Source organism: Cottoperca gobio, chromosome 24 (assembly GCF_900634415.1).
Source record: "Cottoperca gobio chromosome 24, fCotGob3.1, whole genome shotgun sequence".
NCBI classification, from domain to species: domain Eukaryota; kingdom Metazoa; phylum Chordata; class Actinopteri; order Perciformes; family Bovichtidae; genus Cottoperca; species Cottoperca gobio.
In genome coordinates this window covers 9,635,238-9,661,339 of record NC_041378.1, presented here as the reverse complement: position 1 = coordinate 9,661,339, position 26,102 = coordinate 9,635,238, and the positions used below count along the sequence as shown (strand labels likewise).

The 26,102-nt window shown below is 39.9% G+C and overlaps 3 protein-coding genes across 3 annotated transcripts; all 3 read left to right on the top strand.

The window, feature by feature from the left end:
• Positions 1-197: 197 nt before the first annotated feature.
• fosab (v-fos FBJ murine osteosarcoma viral oncogene homolog Ab) lies at positions 198-2,609 on the top strand. Its single transcript, XM_029425471.1, has 4 exons — positions 198-480; positions 858-1,082; positions 1,193-1,300; positions 1,418-2,609. Exons 1-4 carry the CDS (start codon positions 349-351, stop codon positions 2,087-2,089), a joined length of 1,137 nt encoding a protein of 378 aa, XP_029281331.1. The 5' UTR covers positions 198-348; the 3' UTR covers positions 2,090-2,609.
• A 5,518-nt stretch (positions 2,610-8,127) lies between these two features.
• Positions 8,128-14,709, top strand: tmed10 (transmembrane p24 trafficking protein 10). The gene is given in 6 exon segments (XM_029425549.1): positions 8,128-8,399; positions 8,401-8,421; positions 9,288-9,408; positions 9,608-9,681; positions 12,024-12,150; positions 12,721-14,709. Coding segments are annotated over 6 exon segments (621 nt in total). The 5' UTR covers positions 8,128-8,243; the 3' UTR covers positions 12,843-14,709.
• Positions 14,710-15,803: 1,094 nt separating this feature from the next.
• eif2b2 (eukaryotic translation initiation factor 2B, subunit 2 beta) lies at positions 15,804-18,870 on the top strand. Its single transcript, XM_029425419.1, is given in 9 exon segments — positions 15,804-15,975; positions 17,012-17,132; positions 17,535-17,686; positions 17,824-17,852; positions 17,854-17,988; positions 18,070-18,165; positions 18,241-18,378; positions 18,460-18,526; positions 18,676-18,870. Coding segments are annotated over 9 exon segments (1,068 nt in total). The 3' UTR covers positions 18,834-18,870.
• The last annotated feature ends 7,232 nt before the right edge of the window (positions 18,871-26,102 follow it).

Below are 26,102 nucleotides of genomic sequence, written 5' to 3'. Positions count from 1 at the left end.
CAGCACACATTGACATTGCATACTAAACTTTTAGTGTATTTAAACAATGTACAAGCAACAGTTGTCATTATAACAGCGTTGTTATGTGAGTGTTTGGGTGTTTTTCTCCTCGCGGTGTCGAGTAAAGAGCGCGCCCCTTTTACTAACGTCATCGGCCGGCCCTTCTCAGGCTATAAAAAGGCTCCGAGGTCTCTCAGTTGGCACTCAAACTTTCTGTAGCAGAGCAACGACAAGAGCGAATATATCTGGAGAGGGAATCTAAGAGTTTCTCTCTAACCGACAAAAGGATTTCCTCATATCAAGTTTACATTCGTTTGGATCTTGGCTACTTTTTTTTGGGGAAAGATAATGTATACCACTTTCAACACGGAGTGCGATTCGTCCTCACGCTGTAGCACCGCTTCCCCGTCCGGGGACACTGTGGGGTACCACCCTTCCCCTGCAGGATCTTACTCCAGCATGGGATCTCCCCAGTCTCAGGTATGTCCAGTCAAACATGAATAAACTGTATTAATGTAGCTCATTTGTTTGCATGCAAATTGGAAAGATAAAGCTCATTCTAGCTCACTAAACTATTCTCATAACGCTTAAGGTTTAAAATTATAAATATATAATGACAGATAGTTATAGCCTACACTCATTTGTGCTTGAAATAGCACATTGACCTGCGCTACACAGTGCAAGGTGCGCTTCACTCATCCACCTGGAAACCCCATAGGGAGCGTGTAACGTCATAGTTGACATCATATGGATATTTTTAAACCACCTGGCTTTTTATAGACCATCCTGCAACGCTGTATCCCCCTCCTGAAAGTATACCAAATGTACTCATGGTCTTCTTGCTTTATTATCCACAGGATTTCACTGACCTGACAGCATCAAGTGCCTCCTTCATCCCCACTGTCACAGCTATTTCGACAAGCCCAGATCTGCAGTGGATGGTCCAGCCTTTGATCTCCTCGGTGGCCCCTTCTCACAGAGATCTCTCCTACAGCTCCAGACCCAGTCCTGCATACTCAAGACCAGGCATGAGATCTGCATCACAGACTCATAATCCTAACAAGAGGGGAAGAATGGAACAGGTAATAACCATGTGACCATCAAGTGTTACATAACATGTAGCAACATTTATGTTACAGTGTATTAATGATCAGAGAGCTGGAGTCTTAACTTTTTCTTGTGTTCTGTGCAGGTGACACCTGAGGAGGATGAGAAGAAAAGAGTTCGCAGAGAGAGAAATAAGCAGGCAGCAGCAAAATGCCGCAACAGGAGGAGAGAGCTTACAGACACACTGCAAGCTGTAAGTATGCCACAGATGTAACATCATTCATCAAAATGTATTCCTCAGCACAGCTGATAGCAGTGTTGTCCAACAGTGAAACTAATGCCACTTCCTCTTTTTCTCTTCCCCTTGCAGGAAACTGATGATCTCGAGGATGAAAAGTCCATCCTGCAGAACGATATTGCTAATCTTCTGAAGGAGAAGGAAAGGCTTGAGTTCATCCTGGCTGCCCATCAACCCATTTGCAAAATCCCCTCAGACCTGGATACAGACTTCTCCATGGTCACCATTACTGCTGCCCACCCCTACCTCTCCAACACTGTGACCTCCCAGCCACAGACTGCCATCCCAAAGGCAAACACTATCACTTCCAGCCAGCCAACCTTCACCTCAACCTCCAACTCCATCTTCTCCAGCAGTGCCGTCCTTTCCACCGCCACCATCTCCAGCAGCACGGTCAAGATGACAGACCTGGACTCCTCCGTCCTGGAGGAGTCTCTGGATCTGCTGGCAAAGACGGAGATGGAGACGGCGCGGTCGGTGCCAGAGGTCGACCTGTCCAACTCTCTCTACACAACTCAGGACTGGGAGCCCCTTCACGCCTCAGCCAATAACAGTGACTTTGAGCCCCTGTGCACACCTGTGGTGACATGCACACCTGCCTGTACTACCTACACGTCTTCTTTTGTGTTTACCTTCCCAGAGGCGGAGACCTTCCCCACTTGTGGCGTCGCCCACAGGAGAGGAAGCAGCAGCAATGACCAGTCCTCTGATTCTCTCAGCTCCCCAACCCTACTGGCCCTTTAAAGACTCTTCCAAAAAACACTAGTACTTCCTATAAAGCACATGTTCTATCAGATGTGCAAATACCAGGGCTATGGAATGGACTTTTACCAGGAAGCGAATTATCTTAGATTTTTTTTGCCTTTATCTATACTTGCCTATTACACCGATGTAGCAAGTTAAAAAGCATGTTTCAACCTATACCACCTAGTCGTTTTATGAGTTAATATATGATTTTATGGTGCTATAAATAACAAAACTTGTTGTAGTGTTGATGTGTGTTCAGAGCAATAGTTATTATTGATCCAGTTTGTTTTCTGGTTGATGGAATGTGAAAGTAATTGTGAACTGTCTGTGAAAAACTTAAAAACTGACGTGCTTTGTCGTCCTAACCATGATGGTCTGAGTGGTCTATCTTGAAGTTTTCTGTGAAAACATTAGTGGTGTTAATTTATGAAATCTCAATTTATTTTTTTACAGAGAGAGTAAAGATGAATGTTGTTTGTAAGATATGCAAATAAAAGATAGTGATATTTAAATTTTATTATCTGTCTGCTTGAATCAGTGGCACTCTTTCTTATTATATGCACACACACACATTAGCATAGGACAGGATAGCAGTGGTATTCAACAGATAATTAAAAAATGTCTAAAATTAGCCTCCATAAGGGATAGCAGTATTTTTCCTGCAGCGCCACTGGCTCTATTTATTGTTCCGTCTGTTGCCAAGGTTAACTATACGTCAGGGATCCTACGTCAGTGCGTTTTTTCCTCTCTTTTTTTTGCAAGCGCGATGACGTTGTACTTCCGTGCCCAAATATAGCACTCTACGAAGACTCGCTGTTCTTGTCTGCCAGCAGAATGGAGACGGGCTTTTTCCACTAAAACGTCTTAAGTATTTGTCTCTGGGTTTCTCTCTACAGAGAAATATTTTTTGATTATTGTAATATAGGAAAGAGGAAAAACATGATGCGTTGCTTTCCTAATCGAAATGTGTTTCATACGTGCTAGTTGATCACTGCTGCACACATATGATTACACAAGACGCATCGAAAGAGGAACTTCAAGCAGCGCTTTAACCACGATATACGTTAATTTAATATATTCTGTTCTCTCGGAAGCTCGCAAAAATATCACCTCCCACTGTCAAAGACGCACACGCGAGTTACATCACAATGCGAGAGAAGAGTCCTCAGGAATAATTCATAAAGGCACAGACAGCAGTTTGGACTTATTTAGTTGTGTTTTGTGCAAATGGACTGGGGCATGCAGACAGCTGGACATTAAAGTGGAACTTTTATTCAAATGCACCTCGTCTGGAAGCACAGCTGAGCTACAATTAATACTGATGTTCCATGAATGATGAGTAGGTTACATGTGAATAACTTATTTGGAAGATGGTTATCTAGAAACCTAATTCATATGTTTCTCTCATTGTTTGTTAATGCATTGACACTGACACATAATGATAAAGACACATTTCCAAGAAACATTCAATGGACTCCAGATGTGCATTTAGTGCAACTAGTGTGAACACAATCTTTTTACTCAAGTATTAATGTCTTCATTCTTAATTTTTCTACATGATTTTCATTACATTTAGGTTCATGGTCCAGGTAAACACTATCGTAAACCATCCTTTCCTAAACAGAAAATTGTGATTCAGAAGACCAATATATAAACTTGAAGACTAGATTCTTCACTAACACAATAGTTAGTGATGAATTTGATTTCCACTGAAACTACAGGTGTGACTGTCTTGTACTTCTTGTTTGCTGAAGATTTGCAATGATCATATCAGGTGATTTATTATTTTCATTTGAATTGTTACACAATTTGTCAGCAAGCCTTTCCTACCCCTCGCTTCTCCCTGTAGTTCTTTCACTTTACTTGCTCATTTAAAATTTTATCAATATTTCACCACGTAAAGAATCATCAGAAGGCAGATTGCCTAATGACTTTGCACAGGAAATGCGTGGTGTGTCAATGTGAGGGACTGGCAGGGTGGAAGACTACCATCGCACAATAACTAACTTACTCTGACATTTGTGCCCTTCCAGTGTTGACACACCCTATTTATGCAACACGGCCAATAGATTGTTACTCTGCTTCCTGTATGGATACAGGCCTTCTCAACAAAAGTACAACATCAATAATCTAATAATATTTAACAATTTGATGTAATTTAAAGAATGAATGTTGCAACAGTACAATGCTACCTCCTTGATTCTTGCTTGTGCAATACACTTCGATTGAAACTGTGCTTTTTTACAAAGCCTCTTGTTTTCTTAGCACTGTGCTGTTGTGTAACAGCTGAGTACCTATCTGTTTTCCTTAGCACTTAAACAGAGCACCTTTTTCCTCAATAAAGCCTCTATGTGCGACCATGCAGCGTCTAATAACTCTGTCTATTTATACCTCTTTGCCAGCTCCAGGGAGACGGGGTAGCAGCAGAAATAGCAGGTGCCTATTGCTTCTTTTAACATCAGCATCAACAGCAGTAAAATTAGACCACTATGACGCCAACCTGCGTCGGTGCTGCAACCCAGGGGAGGAATCTAGGCAGAGTAAGCCTGATACAAAAAGAGGAGGGGAAGTAAGAGCGAGGTGAGGGGATGAGGAGGAAAGATGAAAATGATGAGTATATGAGGATAGCAGGGAAGGAGACAGACAGAGATACAGGGTGTAATTGTGAGCACAGCAGCGATGATGAAACAGTCGAGTTTGCCTCCATGCCACGACGACAAGAGCTCAGTTTGGCTCGGCTCCATATTCACAGAAACCCATCCCCTGGTGCTTTCTTCTGTCGAGGGAGGATATGAAAGCTTTACAAAAACCACAAATACTTCAGCGTCTTCCCCCCGTGTCTGAAAGTCTGTCTGAGTGACGGAGTGATAACGCAATAGGGCGTTTAAAATGACACCAAATGACACTTTTGCTGAAGCAAATGAAATCTGTTCCCGACATATTTCCTTCTTTGTTTTACTGTCAACAGAGTGAGTGCATCTGACACAATGCAGAGATCTCATAATGTTCAGTTTCTATGGCACAGTCTGTGTGTTCATGTATGACAAATCAAATTTCGGTTTGAACTCAGTCTGGATTCGGTGCTCTTATCACTGTATGGTCTGATGTTTGGTTTTATTGAGAACAATTAATTGAAGGGTGTGTATACACTTGCGTCAGCATGCGTGCTGATTTCAGGATGTATTGTACTCTGTGAAGTAGGACTGTAATAATGACTGGCAATGGTGAACCAGAGTGCAAAGGTGATAAGAAGGTTAGTCAACCCATAGAAAGATTATTAACCTGTCTTTCCAACAAAGTGCACCTAACCCCAAGAAATATTGAATCCACAATAAATATTTTTCTCAATGTATTTTAGGATTGGAAATCACTGAAAGTGGTAAGAGATGTAAAAATGAAGATTAGTCACAGGTATATGAAAGTTTTATGAATTTCATTTCTAGCCTAAAAGCTCCGTCGCATGGAGGAGTGTGTGACGTGCTATTCTTAGCGGTTATTTGACGCACTAAGCTACAATACTGGAGGGATTTCTCTATCCAATAATTACTGTTCACTTAGTGACAGACTCCCCACACACAGCAGTGTGTCCTCGTCTCGTCTAGTGGGATCAGTAACAATGATGTTTCCCTGGAAACTGGACAGCTCTATCATATGTAATTGGGTAATCCATGAGCTTCTGACAGAAAAATAATAGCTTTTGGGATTTTCAAAATACCCAAGCCAACACCGAGCATGATATGTCTGTTTTGTAAACCCGGTTTCACCATTATACCACATCGTATACGGAACATTATGCAATTACTGTAATTAGACATTACAGTAATCCACAGCAATGAATACATATTTGAGTAGTGAAAATCTTAAAATATCAATAATTGTGAACAAACACAACTAAATAAAAAGAGATGATTTTGTAATCTTATTGAAATATTTCTGTGGGAGCAGGTTTAAAATATTTACAATTATAAAATGATATCAATCATTGCTCACTCAGCTGTCCAAGACAGTTGGAAACAGGTTCACACTGTTATTCTCATTACAGACCAACTTGGACATCATCTCAAGTTAAGTACAGTAATACCACAACAGGCCTGTAAAGGAGTATTTGTTGATGAATCTCCATTTAAAAAATGTTTAGTAACACAAACTACCATCTAAAATTGCTATTTTTAGTCCTTTAAAATAAGTGAAAGTCCCTCAATCTACTGTGGTTTTCACTACCTTGACTTTACATGTAAGCACATGTCCTCCCACACTTTACCAGGATTTTTAGCCCACTAGGGGGCCCCGGGTCACAAATGTAGTCGTCTACGGTATGTAAGGGCCCCACTAATATTCTCAAATCCTTTGGTTGGCTCAAATGAGTTTTGTGTTAGTATTGAGGTTGTTGACCTGCTGATTTTAAACCCACCACTACACGATGTGTTGTTCCATTGCATTGCTGGGCCATTTGTGCTGTGCGCTGCTTGACTGCAAATGTTGGTGGGACGTATTTGTACATATGAAGTGAGATATTTGTAGTGTACTGTCTATTGCTTTTCTTGTACTGTCTCCTTTCAGTTAATGTGAGGTCAGGTTGTCCCTATCTGAAGCTTAGAAATACATGTCAACACTGCTGTGTGGTACCTGTATCCCACTACAAGCTGCAAAGCCCAAGATGACCAAAGATGTCACTTTATGCAAAAAGTAATTTAAGCTCAGTTACTAGCTTTCATAACTTTGAACTGCATCTCACTGCATTCTTCAGCAAATCAAGCCAGGTTAGGCGTGATCACGTGATGGTGATCGTAAACTCAAAGAGGATCTCTATCCTTAATCTTTCTTTGGCCATCCAATAACTCCTGGATGAAGACTTTGAGCCCTTCCCCGTCAAGGATGTGATTCACAGACAACTAATGTTGACTCTCTGGCATTTATTTAATCTTTTGTGCAGGATATTTGCCGTTGCACTGATAGTGTTCCACACAGATGTTGCATGTGTTTCATGCTCCACTTCAGTTTTCCTCTCTGAGTCCTGTCTTTAGGGTATACCAGCAGAGGTGCACAAGTGATTTTAAGACTTTGGCTAGAAGTCTTGGCAGCCCGGGAGTCCCACTGGGATGCTTCTGGTGGTCCCTGTTGAATCTGCAGTGTTGTAACCACTGGCTCTGAGTGCCTCCTGAACATGCTGCACCTTAATGTTTCTGTATCCTCCTCCTTACCGACAAGATGTTCTGCTGTGTAGGAGGGTCCTCCCCACTAACATAAAAGAGTAATGAAAAGCCATGCCTCCCTTCGATCTCTCCCATATATAAGACCACTTGTTTTTATGTGGCATCTTGTGATGACACCTTAGCCAGCTCTATTTGCTGATGAAGACATTGAGATGTGGCTGAACGGTAAAGAAGAGCTTCTATGCTCAAATCTTATATAAGTATTCAGATCTTTTACTCAAGTAAAAAATAGTAATACAACAGTGTAGACTCTGTCATAAGTTAAAGTCTTGCGTTCAACATTTTAATTAGGTACAAAAGCAGTCAAATATACATCAAGTACAAAAAGTAAAAGTACTCATTTTGCAGAATGTCCCTATACATTATATTTCTGGATTACAATTAGTGATGAATTAATGTGTTCATGACTAATGTTGCAACTGGTACAGGTGGGGCTACTTGTCATTACTTTATATACTGCTGGGCAGCTTACCCTATAATAACACATCACAATGTATTAATTAATTAATTAAATATATATTATATATATTTATTTTTTGTAGTCTTAATATTTTAAATCTGCAAAATCCCTAATAGTTTAAGCTGCTATATAAATGTAGTAATGTACAAAGTAGCCTACTGCAAAATTGTACTTTGGTAGGCTACAGTACTTGAGTAAATGTACAAGATATATCTAATCTCTAATAGCTCTGTGTCATTCACATTTGAGGCTGGACCAACAACCAAGCAAAGTGGACAACTGTCCAGACATTTATCCGGCCATGCGTTGCACACACAGGTTGAACTCACGGAAGAAGCGTCGGTAGATAGGGTGCACTTCTCCCTCCAGGTCAGCGGCAGCGCTGGAGAGCTCATTCAGGCCGGTTGTGTGAGCTGGAACTCGGTGTTAAACTGGTTGGCTGGCACGGGCTGGTTGGTCGGTTGGTTGAGGGGAAGCCATGGCTCGACTAGCTGCGTTACTGTTGTTACCGGTTCTTATTGAATCGGTATTTTCCATTTCTTTCTTTTTACCGGTCAATTCACGAAAGTGTTTACGGGAGGAGATCCATAAAGACGTCCTCGTTACGGGGGAGTATGAAATAACCGAACAGGCGAAACACCAAAACTAATCTGAAGGTGAGCACAGACCTGCGACCAGCTGCACTAAACGTAACCAGCTGGTGTCGAAATGGCTTCAGTCTGTTAACATCTCTGTCTTAATTCACTAACCGTTGCACGTTAAATCCATATCTTACGTTAAAATAGTCTCAACTGTCGGTGGAGTTCGGCAGAAATGTGTGACAACTGTTGTTAGCATTGTAGCTAACCAAGGCCCCGAAAAACACGTCTTCCTGGTTTTAGTTGCTAGTTAGCTAGCTAACGTCAGGGATGGCTAACATATCGTTAAGCATGTATTATGACAAACTGTAATTACTCTGGCGCCAATGAACGCCAATTTATCACACATTGTAGGTGTTTAAGTTACAGTTATTGTGTGTTCTTTCATGTGAAATAATTCGGTCTCGCCTCTGCTGTTGTTACACGTCAGTCTTACCGGCCATTCGGCTAATGCAGTCACAAGCTAGCGATATTAGCATATTAGCCACCTCAGCTACATGTCAACGACAGCTTGTATGTATGTTTAAATGACTGTCTTATTATTTCCCCCATATATGATGTAAGGGCGTCTATCCTCCCTTTGTTGTCAACCAATTACAAATATTCCTTTTATAAGAGTTTGTAAAACAATCCATGTTCTGACAGCTGCTAAAAACATTACTGATTTATTGGCATTAAGGAGGTAATAATTAGTCTTAATAAATGTTTGACAATAATTTTATGCAGTCAATTTGGGCTGCAAATTAGTTGGATTTAGTTTGATCGGTTTTTCTATGAAATGCAAAGTTTTTAACAAAATGACCAATAAAGGACTTTATAGATTTACTTCAGTCGATTCAGCAATGAAGTTAATATTTATATAATTCTTTCCTTTCACTTTGTAGATCACAGATTCCTCCAGCCACACGCTTTACTCCAAGGAAGATGCGATAAAAGGAAAGTTTGCATTCACCACAGAGGACTATGACATGTTTGAGGTGTGCTTTGAGAGCAAATCGCCTATGGGTAAGTGTGTTAACATCCAAAACAGGCAGCTTTCTATGCACAAAAGTATAATTTATTTCTCACTCGCCAAAGGCAGTGTCATTATTATTCTTTCACTGACGGATGTACATAAAGTATACTGCAACTGTTATCAAGGTATATCATTAGTTTATCACTTGCAAGAGCATAGGATGCTAAAATCTCTTCACTTTTTAATCAGGAACGGGAAGAGTGCCTGACCAGCTGGTCAATCTGGACATGAAGCATGGTGTGGAGGCCAAAAACTATGAAGAGGTAAGTGTTTGAGTCAGAACCCTTTGTTTGCTTTTGCTAGAATGATGCAGACACTGTAGAGAAAGACATTCTGTCTGCAGCGTGTCGACTAGGGCTGCGGTGAAAAGTCTTTTCCTAACCACTTTTCCTTTTCCTCGATGGAAAACCTCATAAGTTTGAAGAAGGACGTGAAGCAGACTTAGGACAAGACAACCGCAGTAATAAGAGAATATGACTGCACTTGCACTCTGTGACAGTGGTTGGTTTTTTTTAAGCAACTTTGTTTACAACTCATAGAAATGAGTACAGTGACAAACTCAATGCTGTACAATTTAAGTGAGGATTCCTGTCCAAAATGGAATCACATCTCCCAAAGAAGGATGTTTTCAATGTATCCATAGTGTACAATTAAACAGTGACCGCTGATGTTATTGAATGTTGACTGCCGCAAGGAATTGTGGGACAGAATTATCTCCTTTCCTTCGGTAAAGGATGATCCGGTGTACCCTATGCTGAAGGATAGAAGAAAGGAAGCACTGAAGCACCTTTCCTTAGCACTTAGAGAATTCGACCAGCTCTGATCATGGCTGCCACTTAATACCTCTGGGTCATTTCAATCAGTTAGGAACCTACCAAAGCATAAAAGTCTATTCAAACGCAACCTAGGACAGTGGATGGGGGACATTGGTCTTGCAATCGGGGTTTCACTACACATTCAAGTTTTAAAAAACTAGTAGCCTATAGGTCCATTTTAATGTGATGAAAGTGTAAGAATGCACCCAAATGTCCTAAATAACAAAATTGCAGATTAACCCACACAAAGTCAGAATAAAGGCCGTCATTCAGATGCAGGAGACACTCATTTACAATCCTTTCCCTGTAACTGTTGAACAACATCAAAATAAGCAATGACTAAATAAGATTAATAAATCAAGTTGAGCTGCTCCAGTACATTTGTGCCACATTAAATACTTGACGGGGCTGATGGCGGCAATGTGGATGCCTTGTGCTCTAATAGTGGCATTGCAAGATGTCCATTGTCAAAGCATGATAATGACGTCAAGGATTCCCAGTGACTTAAAAACGGGAAATCAGTGGAGGAGGTTCTTTACCTAGACATCATTCAATATTTTTAAATAGGGAACTTCGTTGTGCTTCATCGCTTCTAAGAATGGATTGCACTTGGCACTCTGGCTGCCTCATGAGCTGAGAATTGCCCTCTTCCCACACATGGTGCACAATCATGACGTTCTTTTCTACTGAGTGAGTGTAGGAGGTGGCTGTTCAGGGAGAGCTTAAGTGGGCTTGCCTGTCTGTAGGCAGGAGGGTGGCGCTGATATTGTATTTACCTACGTAGATGGGTGTGTTACTCTTGAACAAATTCACATGCTGGCCAGTACACGATGTCTTTGTATTTGGTAAATGTGAGGAAACAGTTCCTATCTGTTGCATAATGTTTGGGAACGTGTACTTGGCAGATGCATGCTTGATATATCAGACAGATAACAGATTACTATCAAAGTTTCATACTGGAAAAGATTCCATGTCTGGGGGTGCTGCTCAATTTTAAAGCTATAGTTTTGATTCATTTTGTCTGGATGACAGAGACCAATGTGTTGTTGCTGTTCTCAGTTTTTGTCCATTTAGGGTTCACACAATCTGTCACAAGTTGTAAATATAAGTCACATGGACTGACGGGTATCCTAGTCACTGGGCAGATTTGGTGAGCTGTCCTGCATCATCAACACTACACAGACGACAAGTTCATTCTTACGGTTGACGTGCGAAGAGAGCACACGCAGAAATAGTTGTGGTGAGCACTATTAGTTGAGACTGCAATTAGACTTCCATCACAAATAAAAGAACAGGAGACTGCAACATGAAGTGAAATAAACAGTGTCTTGCACCACAACAATAAGAAATCATTGCCATAACCAGCAGCTAAATCTTGTAAATTAGTTCACATTGGCAGTTAAATTTCTACATGTCACACCTGCATCCATATCACAGAATCCCGTGGTTGGTCAATTTTGTGCGCCACCTTCTCAGGCTGTGCAGCTGTTCAGTTCACACCAAAGTTCAAAAGGCAGGTCTCTCACCAGCCTAAATTAACAGGAGTAAATGATAAAGCAAAGTTTGTTCAAGCAGCCAAGGTGTGTACATCACCCTGAGGCCAATTTGGGAAGAGGTGTATATGTGGTATTTGGCAATACAAGTAGAATTGATTTATGATACACTGTCTAAGAGTGACCCCTGCTGGACAAAGTGTATAATGGCACTCCTGTTAAAGAGCACTTCTATCTTAACTACTTCTCAGGCATCACTTTTCGGTGGTTTTATTAATGTCTCTTTTGTCCTTCCAGATTGCCAAGGTGGAGAAGCTGAAGCCTCTCGAGGTCGAGCTGAGGCGACTAGAGGACCTGTCGGAGTCCATCGTCAATGACTTTGCTTACATGAAGAAGAGAGAGGAAGAGATGCGGGACACCAATGGTAAAAAAAAAAAGAAACAATGAAATAAGTCAAGTAATTACAAGACCGTAATTAAGAAAAACTATTGGTCGCACACTAGTTTGTTCGACATGCAGTTCAAAGCGGGACACAATGTCTGGTCCATTGCCTGGATGATCAATGAACAGGCTTTTTGTGATGTATAACTGGCTTGCAGCACATGCACACCATAACTGCATCTTCTAGCCTTCTGTGGCTTTTCTCTATGTTAATAGCAGAATTGCACAAAGTAATACCTTTCTTTCTTTTTGTCCACATTGTTGAGAAACTTCCATGGATTTTTCAATGGACAAAACCCAACCTGTGTTCACATTTAGTGTAAGCAGAAAGGTTGCAAGTTATGACCAAACGGAGAAGGCAGATTAAAAAAATGTGTAGTTTGAACTAATGCAATATACAAGATTAATAATAACGCAGTAACGAGTGTCAGGTTTTATTGAGCTATGGGAATGAGAGTAAACATTTGTTGTTGTTGGTTAGTAGTAAAGTATTAGTCCCTGATCAATAACATGGCTACCTCTTCTTTTCATTTTTTTTTTTTTACCACTCCAGAGTCCACCAACACACGTGTTCTGTACTTTAGCATATTCTCCATGTGCTGTCTCATTGGGCTGGCTACATGGCAGGTCTTCTACTTGCGGCGCTTCTTCAAGGCAAAGAAGCTGATCGAGTAGAGCGGCTCCTAACTCCTTACCTCGTGGGAAGCTGCCTGCCTGTCAGCCAACACATCCCAACATCCACTCCTTGGACTAGCTTCAGCAAACAACAGCAAGTGGGGTTGAGGGGCTCAAATTCTAGTTTTCACAGCTGTAAGAGAAAGAGTATTAAGGTTGTCCTCTGAAAAAATGATTCACCTGCTTATTTAGTGTTTTGAAACATGAAAAGCGCTGTAGGGAGAAATGCACTGTGGGACATGGGAGGCGTATGTCACTGCACTAGTGAGATATGTCCATCGCATGGTACTTCACTTTTCTGTCTGCACTGTTTTGAATGTCACAGTTTACTGAATAAGAACTTGTTCCTTCAACCAGTTGAACAGTGAGGTTTGATTTTGAGCTCAGTTTGAATGGATGTGCCATGAGCGAATGTCTTTTGCCCTTTTGTTAATGTACACATTCTTTGCCATGCCAAGCAAACTAGATCCTTGGTGCCCTTTTATCAAGTGAAGGCTTTTTTTGAAAAAGTGGTTTGTTGTTACTTTGATGAGAAAATTAGCAACCACTGAACTTCTGTGTTATGTCACTTAATTTGCATACATGTTTGGTAGCTAAATTTAACAGTGTCTTTAGTTGGTTTTCATATTGTAAATGCTACTTAGTTGCTTCTACAGGTTTTTTTTGTTTTTTTTGGGGGGGGGGGGGGGGTTGTGAGTTGTCCAAGCAATATTCTCATTTATAAATTAGGTCACTTCTCTGAGCTCTTGCATGTTCTAGTTTTGTTTTTGAAACACCTGAACATTAATTTGTCACCAATCAAAAGTAGCCAGAAACCAAAAACCTTGTCTTTAGGATGGAGTTTGCAGCATTATATTGTATGTATGGCTGAGTTATTTAATCACTCTGATACAATTCATATATACTTTTGCAGATTTATCTTGTCAGAGTGCAGAGATGGAGGTTTTGACAGGAAATGTAAAGTAGGGAATACAAACACTTACTAAAATTTCCTTTCAGTCATGCGCCCCTTTAACTCACACACTGGTAAATTTAATTATCAAACAATTTTCAAAATCTCACTTCCCAGTTACAGTGCCGATCCATCCAGCGTGCTTCTTTTCTTTAGAAATACTTATGAGGTTTGGATAATATGAGAATGTGGGTGGTTGCAAATATTCATATTGTTTTTGAAAGGGATTAATTGAGGCATCTGTCATGGGTAAATTTTTAACAATGAACATGCGCATTGTGCGCAATCAATGATTTTTATGTTGACTGATAAATTTTGTAAATTTGTGTTGGGCTTTTATTCAATAAAATATTGGATGGATTTACATTAGTTATTGTGTAGTCCAACATGTATTTCCTACAACAAACACAGGCTGTAATATCTCACTATCGTAAGTATAATAAGCAAAATTGTTAATATATCAATATTTCCAAATTATTAATACCCTTAAATGACAAAGCATTGGTTGCTCCGCTGTTTACAATAGTGGCCTATACATTTTTTTATTTTCAAACTATTAATTTACTTTCTACATGTTTACAATGTTACAAAGTTTTAGCTGTAATGTGTCACTTGACCACAGCTGTTAACGTCCTTGGTGCACTTTGAAGAGAGGAGTCATTACATTCATGCTTTCCAAAACGACTTTGGATAAGTGCAGTCAAACTCCATAGCAACAAGAGACAAATTGAGCGAGTACTCTCAAAATAAACAACTAAAAGCATTTTTAGGTGCTACAGTACAGGAGCTCATTGTGGCTCATATGTCATCACAGCTCCACAGGAGAGGGTGAGAGGGATATGTTATTACTATGATGCATCAAAGAGTTGTGTTGTTCCATATATTCTTAAGAAATAATAAAATGCTATCCATGTTGCTTGTTGGTCACAAATGTAACAAGTGGGATATTACAAAGACTCCAGGTGTATATGTTAGTCACCAATATGTATGATTTCCCATCAATTTAGATTCAAGGCAGGTTTTGGAGATCCTGGATCAAGATGAGCCCTCGGGCTACTTGCAACATTGCAACTATCGCCCAGGCTGAAATTAAAATATATTTAAAATGACTAACATTATCTTTTCAATTCACCAGCACATCTTTGGATTTGAGGAACCATGAAGTGATTTGGGTGGTGTCTTTCAAATAGAACACCGGATTGTTGTGAGTTCAATACCAGGGGCTGCCACCATTGTGCACCTGAGCAAGGCACTTGCTGTCCCTACAGGGACTATCCCTACAGGGACTGTCCCTGTAATTAGTTCACTGTAAGTTGCTCTGGATAAGAGCGTCTGCTAAATGACAGATGCAGATTTGATTGAATGAAAATGAGAGTCCCATTACCTTACCTTTTACAACAGCACTGCACTAAACCCCGACGATGACCTCATCTTAAATTGGTCATAAAATCCAACACATCTATGCCATCTCAGAAGTTACCCACAATACCCTGGATGCTAAACGACACCAAGAGGAACTTCTACATTTTTGACACAGTGACATTTACAAGAACATTGTTACATACGCAACAACTTGATTATGGGTGGAAAAGTGCTAATAACCGAAAACCACAACTTGCCTACATGTATGCACACAACCCATCTGTGATACAACCAAATGCATTAAACATTTAACTTAAAACATTTTTTTACGGGTTTATGGTTTGCATACCTACGCAGTAGTAGCAGAAAATAAAGGAGTAACATAATTGGGCATTACATCGTTCTATGCTTGTTTTGATCCAAGGCGCTCATAAAACACTTTAAAACTGCTCACGTTTGCTTGTTTGCTAACACGCCGTAGAATTGATGCAATACCTCGTGCAGCGGTCTACCAATCAGATGAAAGCGCAGTCATAATCACCCGGATGTACTCCTGAAGTACTTCCTCGCCGTCAAAACATTTGCATGGTAGAGATACTTGAGTTGTGGATTCTTTACACTGACAGAAAGTCGTTTATATAACAAATATGCCGGGCCCAGACAAAGAAATTGACCTCACGGAGAGAATTGAAGCGTTTCTGTCAGACCTGAAGCGTGGAGGTTGCGGGACGGGACCGCTGCGGGGCTCGGCGGAGACAGCCCGAGAGACGACGTCCCTGCTCCGCAGAATCACAGCCCAGGCTCGGTGGAGCAGCGCAGGTGCCTCATGCTACTCTGTTATTACAAGTTAACTCAGACATTACAGCTGTCCAGCTAGCTAACAATGGGAACTGTTATTGTAGCTGAACAGTGAGGACTTTTGTCAAAACTGTTTCACTGACTGCAAAAGCTAACAGAAGTGTGGTACACATGTTATAGTAACTATTCACGAATGTCATATACAAAGTTGTTCAACAGAACGAGTTTGTAAAGTTAACTGCTTAGTTTGTCATTACCTTTATTTAAAGTCTTTGTCATCTATAAACCGATAGATAGACATATAACAAGTACATTTCACAGGGCCAGAGCAGACTCATTAAGTAACACAGGAGCTTTAAATATGTAAACCATGTAAACTGTTACAGAGTTAAAACTGTATCTAGCTTCCTGAAACTTATTCCACCTCTGAGCATAGGTGAATTAAGTTTGTCCCAGTTCCGTATTCATATAGCCTATGTGATATCTAAAATATGCATCTTGTGAGCGAGAATGTATCCAATATTTATAAGTCTTAAAGGCGATTATAAAAAACGGTAGCTTATTAAGGATGGCTTTGGAAAGTGTTGGCAAGTTTGATCAAATAGGATTAAAACTAATAAAGCATTATTAATCTCAATGGTAATTTTGTGCATAATATATTGTTGTATATGTTATTTTAGTATTTACTAAAATAAATCTATATAGTACAATATGTGCATTCATAGTAGCATAAGTATATGCACTGTAAAGTAAACTGCTAACTGTCACCAAAGCAAGTGAATGAGAGTACCATACAATATTTCTGCTATATAAAAGCAATGGATAAACTGTACAGAAAAGTCCATCTGTATTGCTATGTGTTACATTCTCCATTCATGTAAATTATGAATTAAAAAAATAAAAATGAGGCGTATGTCACTTTGTATGTACTTTGCAGGTTGGAGATGTTATTAAACAATAATAGGAGGGTTGAGCTACAGGTTCAATTTCTCACAAGCATACAGATATCACAGATATTACAGATATCTTATTTCCACTCAAATGTTCTGTGTTTCAGGTGATTTGATGGAAATAATCCGTAAAGAGGGGAGGAGAATGACTGCCGCCCAGACCTCAGAGACCACTGTTGGTAACATGATCAGACGGGTGTTGAAGATCATCAGAGAGGAATACGCCAGGTGAGGACTAAACAGAATGACCGCTGTTAAACCAGTCACTGCACTTGAGAGGTTAAAGATTAAAGGCATTGATTATATGCAATCATGTGGTTATATAATCAAAGCAGTGCCCATTATTTTTGATTGGACATTTTATTTTATTATGGTTACATCCTTTTTTTCTGGCTTTGAATTTGAACATGTATTGTTTGGACTCGATGACTATGCCATGAACCAATGTAAACATTAGAAACCTGATTATTTACTGGAAGAAAACCCAACAATGTATGCAAACAATGTTTTCTTCTTTCTTGTGTTGTATGTTATATCAATGTAAAACGGATGTATTGAAGAGTGTTACAATTTTAAATAAAAATATTGTGGGGGATAAAAGAATTGTTGAGCTCTGTTGTTTTCTTGCAGATCTCGAGGCAGCAGTGAAGAGACGGACCAGCAGGAATCTCTCCACAAGCTGCTAACCTCTGGAGGACTCAGCGAGGAGAACTTCAGGCACCATTTTGCCGCCCTTAAAGCAAACGTCATCGAGGCCATCAATGAATTGCTGACCGAGCTGGGTATGTTTTTTTCTTTATAACAAGCAGGTTATTTACCCATCAGCTGGTATTCTTTAATTAAACTGAAATAAAGTCTGTATTTATTCTGTGAGGTTAAAAACCTTTGCTGTTTCTCTCTTCACCACTTCACTTTTCAGAGGGAACAACGGACAACATTGCCATGCAAGGCCCTAGAGCACATTCACTCTAATGAGGTCATCATGACTATTGGCCGCTCTCGCACCGTGGAGGCCTTCCTCAAAGATGCTGCACGTAAACGCAAGTTCCACGTCATCGTGGCAGAGTGCGCCCCGTTCTGCCAGGTAGGTAAAAACCATCAAAGACATAAGATAACAAGAAATTAGGTTTCTGTAGGATTTAAAAAAAATCTAATTTGTTCTCAGGGACATGAGATGGCAACCAGTCTCTCAAAAGCCGGCATTGAAACAACCGTGATCACAGATGCTGCCATATTTGCAGTCATGTCGCGCGTTAATAAGGTATTTAACACCACAGAAGGCTTTGAAACAGTCATGTCGGAGCATGTGGGTTAACCTGTGTGGTGGTCTGTTCAGGTCATCATTGGTACGCAGACCGTTCTGGCCAATGGAGGTCTGAGGGCGGTCAACGGGACGCACACTCTGGCCCTCGCAGCCAAGCACCACTCGACACCGCTGATTGTTTGCGCTCCCATGTTTAAGCTTTCTCCTCAGGTAAAAAAACTCTCTATTCTGACAGACCTTTATCATTTCTGTTGACCTCAAAATGATGATGAAACTATTTTGTGTCCTCAGTTCCCAAATGAAGAAGATACCTTCCATAAGTTTGTCTCTCCACATGAGGTGCTTCCTTTCACTGAAGGTAACTCTGACATTCCTCACACAGTGCTTATCAACAGCCAGACAAATGAATCTTCATGTTTACAACATAAACTTTTAAGACTTTTTAAAATAAATGTCCTCTTTTGGTTAGTTTTCTGAGGAATTCACAGTTTAATATTTGTATTCCAGGTGAGATTCTCTCAAAGGTGAACGTGCACTGTCCAGTGTTTGACTATGTCCCACCTGAGCTCATCACACTGTTCATCTCTAACATTGGAGGACACGCACCGTCGTACATCTACCGACTGATGAGCGAACTTTACCACCCAGAAGACCACGAACTTTAACCAGTGTAATTAATGAATAAATACATTTAAATATTGATTGATTCAGTAATTTGTGTCTCTTTTAATTAGGGTACCGTATGCTGCACTGAAGGAATTCTCCTGTAACTTGTTAATATTTTTGTATAACTTTCAGGATTTCTTTATATACATACTGCTATATTACAGTAACTTGCTGTGAATGCAAGAAGTAGCCTGTCTTTTAGAGTAAACAGTCAAATATTGATGTGTATTCTTCCTCTATAGGCAATAGATATTTAACATTTTCCAGCTAAGCCAATGTTTTTTATTTTAAGATTATAGGAGGATATTCTCAACCCATAAATTATGATTTTCTCAACCCATAAAAAAAGAATACTTAAAGCTTCAGTTTATCAGGGAAAAAAATCACTGAATTTGGAGCTACATGGTTTTCACTGGATAGGAAGTGTATGCAAAATCCAGTTGGACAAATGTAGTGGAAAGTACCCTCAAACAAAGTACCTAGATTTTACTCTTAAGTGCAGTTATTTTTTATGTTTTTCATATTCCATGTAAATGCCATATCCCGAATATGATTTAAAAAAAAGACGACACTAATGACACGCCTGTAACTAGAAGTATCAAAAGTATTCAGAGTGGTTGATGTAGTTGCAGGTGTCCTCCAGGTGGAGGCGGTGCAGAGCAGGCTGGTTTGTGAGGGCTTTTGATGAAATAAGAAGACAAAGAAGCAGCGATAAATAATGTAAAGATGTAATGTCTGAGTGTACAATTGTTGCAGAGCTAAAAGAGACCGAGTCCCGCTGTATTACTCAGGCTGCACTACAACGTCTATTCACAGGCGCGAACCCACTACTGAGCGGCACGGGGGCTTTGGCCTGCTCCGTCTCCGGCCTTGGCCGGTGCACCCCTCCTTAGACGACCTGGTGGTCCCGGGCTCCCCCAGGAGCACCATATCGATACCGAACTTAGTGCGGACACCCGATCGGCATAGTCCGCTGCAGCTCAGAACTCCTGAGCTCAAACGCTCCGCCAGCCTCAGCCTCCCAGTAACTTGGATTACAGGCGCGCGCCACCGCACCCGGCGAAGAACAGACACGCTCATAGGGCTTTTCATATGGACTCCCGTGACGTCATTACTGAGCACGCTGTAGCGGCTTCTAGCGGCAGGAAATGAAAACTGCAGCTGCAAATGATGGAGGTTAAGTTTAATCATTCTCGCTGTAAAAACTTAATGTCTGATCATAAATTAAACTGATTTTTTTTATAATTCTGTATGAGCTGATCTCACTTCAGTGATGCGACTAAATTAATGTACTCTCAATTAAGGGATAACTCTATTCAACCAATTTATATCATAAAAACAAACTATTGCATATTTGTTAAAGTTTAAACACAATGAGTTCAGTCTGTTTAATAGACAATTGTTAAAAACTTATAATTTAAACAAAATTTTATACATATTTGTTGTATTATCTATGTTAATGTCTCATGTGATGTGTTCAGTCTAGAGCAGGGGTCGCCAACCTTTTTGATACTGAAGGGCTACTTGTCCTGAATAACAGTTGCACGGTTCACCTTTAATGATAATATTATCATTATTAATAATAATAATAAATATTTATATATGTGAAGAGACTGTCTGATCACATGGTAATGTTAATTATTCCACACAATAATTATTAGTTTTTTACTATTGCTAAAACACATTTCTTGAAACTTCACCCATTTTCTCAAATCTTTAAACACAAAACTCAAGCTAATCATGCACTTTTCCAGTCAAAATAGAAAAACCTACAGAGCATTCATTAGACACTACATAAAAAAAAAAACCCGCTGCATCCAGTGCATGTAATTTGATTTATTAATAAATGATTTATTTGTTTTTATTGTAAATGAACACATTTTTGCAAAACTAAACAAAAGTACAATTATCCCAACTTATACAAATAACAAAGAAAGCTTCATACATAAATGAAAAGCACATTACAAAACCAACTGCAAAAAACGTCAACGTACGATTCATTCTGCCTCAGCAGCATCACACCTTTGTGCTGGGACCGGCCAGAGGACTTCATTTACATCGGGGGGAAATGCCATTGCCTGTTGCCTGTACCCTGGTGTAGGGGTTCCGGTCACAGACCCTCCAGCGCTACGCAGAAAATAACTCCTCTGTATGGGCTGTATGGTGGAAGGCAAACATTTATGAAGTGCTAGTCGATGTTGAACCATTCACGTATGCGGACTGCACGGTGAAAGCTGACATTGTCCCAAACTACAACATAAATAGGATGCCCGGCCTGATGAGGAACCTGCTGCTAACGATCAATCATAAAATCTCGAAGACCACCAGATATGTAAGAAGATGCTTGTTGTTGTAAGGCCCCAGGATTGCATGATGGTGGAGAACCCCCCAATTACTTATGGCCGCACAAAGGGTGACATTGCCTCCACGCTGGCCAGGGACTTCCACAATGGCCCATTGGCCAATTATGTTCCTGCCTCTCCTTCTCCTCTTCGTCAGATTGAACCCTGCTTCATCTACAAAAATGTATTCATGGGCCCTTTCCATAGAATCAAATTCAAACAATCTCTAACTGTACCTGTTTTCTTCTCTGAATGCCCTTACGATGGTGGCCACAGAGAACCTACTCTGTGTCCTGCTTCCCTCATTGTCAAGCCATGAATCAAGAACATGGTCTGTGACCGTTGCCTGGATTGCATCTGAAATGATGGTTCTGGCTCTTCCTCGACCTTGATATCTTCCTCTTGGCCCATCACCTCTTACTTGGACTTTTCCTCTCAAAATGTTTTTATCCATTGTCCGCATTCACGTGCTCTCTGAACTTGCTTGTATAGTGTGTTAAATTGGTTAATCACATAATTAGAAACAAGTGTGTACAATTTTGAGTTGTTGTGTTTAAACGATGACAACTGTGTTGTAGTTGTGTTCAACTTGTGCTGCCTGTGTTTAGCATTTTGCAACACATGTGCATCACAGTGGGAATTGTGTTTTATAGTAAAGGAGAACGTGTTTAGAGTTTTGCAAATAGTGTCTAACTACTTGAACTTGTTCAGGGTTTTGCTAAAAGAGTGGTTGATTCGACAAATGGGTTTAGGCAACTGATGATTTGGTTCAGAGAATGGGGTTTAGTGTTTTAGCGATTGTAAAAAAGTAACAATGATTTACCATGGTAGGAAACACAGATATATGTATTAACATGCAACATTATTTATTTATGTTCTCAATCTATTTCAACATTTGAAAGTCAGAGTTATCACATCTCTGATATTTTTTGTAAATATCTTTATTGACAGTTTTGTATGGATGAGCACATTTGTAGCATTTTGTTCAAAATCACACCAGTTATATTTTAGTACAAAGCATCACTTCTGTAAAAAATTATAGGAAATCATTAACTGTCACATCTTCAGATCATATCCTGTTTGTACAAACACTAACTTTGTAACATCAGAGAGTGGAGATCACATCGGAACCTTTCTTCTCTTTGAACAGTGTTTTCAGTAACATCATGGCACCTTTCAAGACCTCTGTCCGAAAAGGCTTTCTTGTACTTTATTTAAAATGTGCAGCTCTAAATGAAGCTTCCGATGCTTTCTGTGACTTGTTCACTGGCCTCGTGAAAAGAGATGCTGCTGCTCAAAGCTGCTTTAACTCCCGGCTTGTTCTGCCCGCAGTGCTGCAGCTTTTTTTTAAAACAGCAAAAAATACATATTTTAGACGGAGCTCCATAGTGACTAGTGCTATTTTTAGAACATGTCCTCCGGGCGACTCACGTAGTCCCTGCGGGCGACCAATTTTCCTTCAGAAATATTGATTTATGATTGTGGGGTATTACACCAAGGATTTTAACTAATCCTGATGTAAACTGAAGTATCTCAACTCTAATGTTTGCCAGCAAGTGATTTACGATGGTGCCAAACTAAAGACAGTAGGCTACCTTGTCACCCACCTTAAAACCGTAAAAGTAGGAAGGCAGCTAAGTTACCCAAACACACACCCTACGTTGCGATCAACAGGTGCATTCTGGGTCGCGCTATAATGCTAAATGCTAACATGAACGTTGGATCCTGCAGGTGACTTCTACCTTCAGTGAGGTGTGTGAGGACTTTCTGTTGTTTGGGTTTGAGCTTCATTCAGCTCAAAATGTTTGGAAACTCAGAGGAGCGCAGTGGGACCAGAGAGGCACTGGATTGACTTATTGGTGCATAAAGCTCAAATAATGCCGTTTAGACAGGTGAGTACACAAACACAGTAATTGTGATGAATTGATGAATGGAGCTGTGGAGTTTTTATCGTCCATGTTGTCTGTTTTGGTGTTATTCTGCTGCTAAGACGTGACGGGATATTCAATAATGCTTGTTGCTTAATAGGACTATTATGAAGCTCTCATAAACATTTTTTTCCTTAGTCTCCATCCACCTCCCCTTTTTAAAAATAGAATTGAAAAATGTATTTGAGCATAATATTCTAGTTCTTTAGTTCATGATCATGCAGGTATTTTTTTATCCCTGGAAATAGTTTATTTAATTAATAAAAGCAACAGCCTACGCATTTTAAATCTAACACAGAAAAAACAAAAGATGTACCTGGATTTTTCACATTTTATTTATTCAGTTAACTGTACAATTATATTCTCTGTACATTTTATATACCAACATGAAGGCTAAATGAATACAGTTTCAAATTAGGAATACAATTCTTGTGAATACACTGAATCTTTTTTGTTTATTTATTGACCTAAAAGATGGAACATTTAAATATGCCTAATTAGAAATACTGAAACCAGCCAATAATGTGTTGTTGTTTTTTTAACCATGGACTGTAACTCTCTTCCTAAAAAACAAAACAAATTCCCACAAAGAAATAAGGACAAGGACCTGACTTCAGCATCCATAGATAGATGGATAGATAGAAGTGTAATTGTAATATCTGACCACAAGGTGACTCCCCACCCTGTTTTATTCAAAGGTATGAAACAGCTCTTCTAACTAAAATCCACAGAGAGTTTTCATGTGTCTGCCAAGTGTAACGTTGTGTTGAGTGGTTGGATGTGAAGGCTTGGGATGAGGGTCAGAGGGGAGCATGAGAGGGTCTCTGGCACCCCGCTATGGTCTAACAGAGAGAGTGCATTGTTCTCTGACCTAAATTTCTTGACCTGGAACTGCAGAAAAAAGGTCAGAATGAATGGGTCGCAACAACATGTCTTCACTCTCCACTGCCCCACACTCGCTGGTCAGACCATGACCTCATCCAACTGTCAAACAACATTTTCTCACAATTAGCCCCTCTGAAAAGATTAAGACCTAGAACTGCAACCAGCAGTGAAACATATCTGCTCTCAGTTTATAATAGATAATCATAATGATTCGTCCGTGTTGAATAGGTTGTGGCTTTGACTGCCTGGTAAAACGTCCAAAGAGAGAGTCAATCTGACTCTGAATCCAGCACTTTCATCCTTGGCATCTTTCCTGATGTCATATCAGACATTAAATTGAGTTATTTACTAAGGATTCTGTCTCTAGCCGCAAAAAAAAGGTTTATAGTCTTCTGGTTAAAGCGGCAAAGATGGCATTTTTTTGTTTTATTTTCAAATTTTCACAAATACAATTAAAATACCATATATAGAAATATGAAATATAGAAAATAACCAATAATAAATAAATAAAGGAACAACAATAGAGGACTGGGCTGTCTACATTTGAAAAAAAAAGAAAGGTTTTGTTTAACCATTTTTAAACAAATCTGGTGATTTCCAGTTTAAGAGTATTATTTTTTTAAATCTGTGAACATGATGAACATCCGTGGCTGTTGGTGGCTGCATGAAAAAACTCCTGTCATCACAGAAAAAGCCATCGTCTCATCGATCATCATTCATGTTCTTGTGTCTGTGACTTGTTCTGTGTTACATACATTTTAAAAAGGAGAAAATATAAACGTATTTGTTTACTAAAGAACAAAACGTTCCTCTTGACAAGATTTTGTTTTATTTTGTCTTTTTGTCTATATTTGTTGGAACAGTTGAAGAGAGAGGGGATGACACGCAGGTTGGATTCAAATCCAGGCCGCTGCGGTAAAGATTCCCCCTTAATATACGGAGCACCGGCTCTACCAGGTGTGCTACCGGGTCGCTCCACAGTGATGACATGCTTCAGATTAATGGAATTAATGGGTATATTACAGGTGTGAAACAGTGTAGTTAGAGTCTAGTTAAAGTGCCATTGAGGAGGGCACTGCTCTTCAAAATGTTTTGGTAGTAGATCTTATGTAAAAACAAGAAACAAGTCAGTTACAGTTGGTAACTGCTGTGCTTAAAATAACTATTAATACAAACATAGTAAATGTAAACTTTAAAAGGAGGAATAAGTTGAAAAGTCAAAGTTCAAGGTTGCTCTTGTGGTCTCCTGAAAAAGAAACATTGTCTTATTTTAAAGAAGTTGTTGCATAGAAAACAGACATGTCACAAAAAGACACCAATAAGGCTAATGATTAAAAAAATCACCATCCTGCCAAAGAGGTGCTTTTAGTCATACAGCAATTAGGATACTTGCCTTCCAGTTCTAAAAGCAGTCACTATAGTAACTGTTATTCCCTACAGGTGTAGTAGTAGTCCTCAGTCACATGATCAGCGATTCCTTTCCTCGCCTCCTCTCCTCAAGTCTTAATCCCTCCCACCTGAGATGCGAGCAAACGAGGCGAGGAGAGAGGAGTCAAGGCAACAGGCATCTAACAAAACGGGTACATCCCATTACCTTATTTCACATCATCGTTTCCCTCACTTGCGTCTCTTTCTCGTGTCTTAGCTCCGCCCGCGTAAAAGGTGAGGGAGAGATGCGAGGACGAAGGAATCTACATTTGGGAAATGGGACATCCTTGTTCCCTCGAGCGTCACTTCTCAACAGTCTTTACTTCTGACGTGTGCACACTGCACAGCTGTTTCACGTGTCACTGGGCTTAACGCAAAAATAAATCCTACATAGACTCTCCACAATTTCTATGTTTATTGAAATTAATTCATCAACCTTTTTTCTTATTCATTGGATTCAATGTATTATTTTCAAACCGCTTCACAGAACATAATTTATTTTAACAAAACACGGATAGCCTTTGTCTGCCTTGAATAATTAGTATGATATAAATTGGCGATAATACATTTGATCGAGGATAGATGAGTCGAGGAGTCGAGGAGGTGAACCCACAGTCTGTATTTACCTGCCCACAAACACTAGTTAGCTTCCTGATTGTCAGTGTGTCTTTGTGCTGCTGCCACA

Bases quoted from the DNA above. Each gene is read 5' to 3' on its own strand.
- fosab (XM_029425471.1), top strand. From the start codon at position 349: ATGTATACCACTTTCAACACGGAGTGCGATTCGTCCTCACGCTGTAGC. The intron at 481-857 runs GTATGTCCAGTC...TATTATCCACAG, and splicing joins TGGGATCTCCCCAGTCTCAG to GATTTCACTGACCTGACAGC. The intron at 1,301-1,417 runs GTAAGTATGCCA...TTCCCCTTGCAG, and splicing joins TTACAGACACACTGCAAGCT to GAAACTGATGATCTCGAGGA.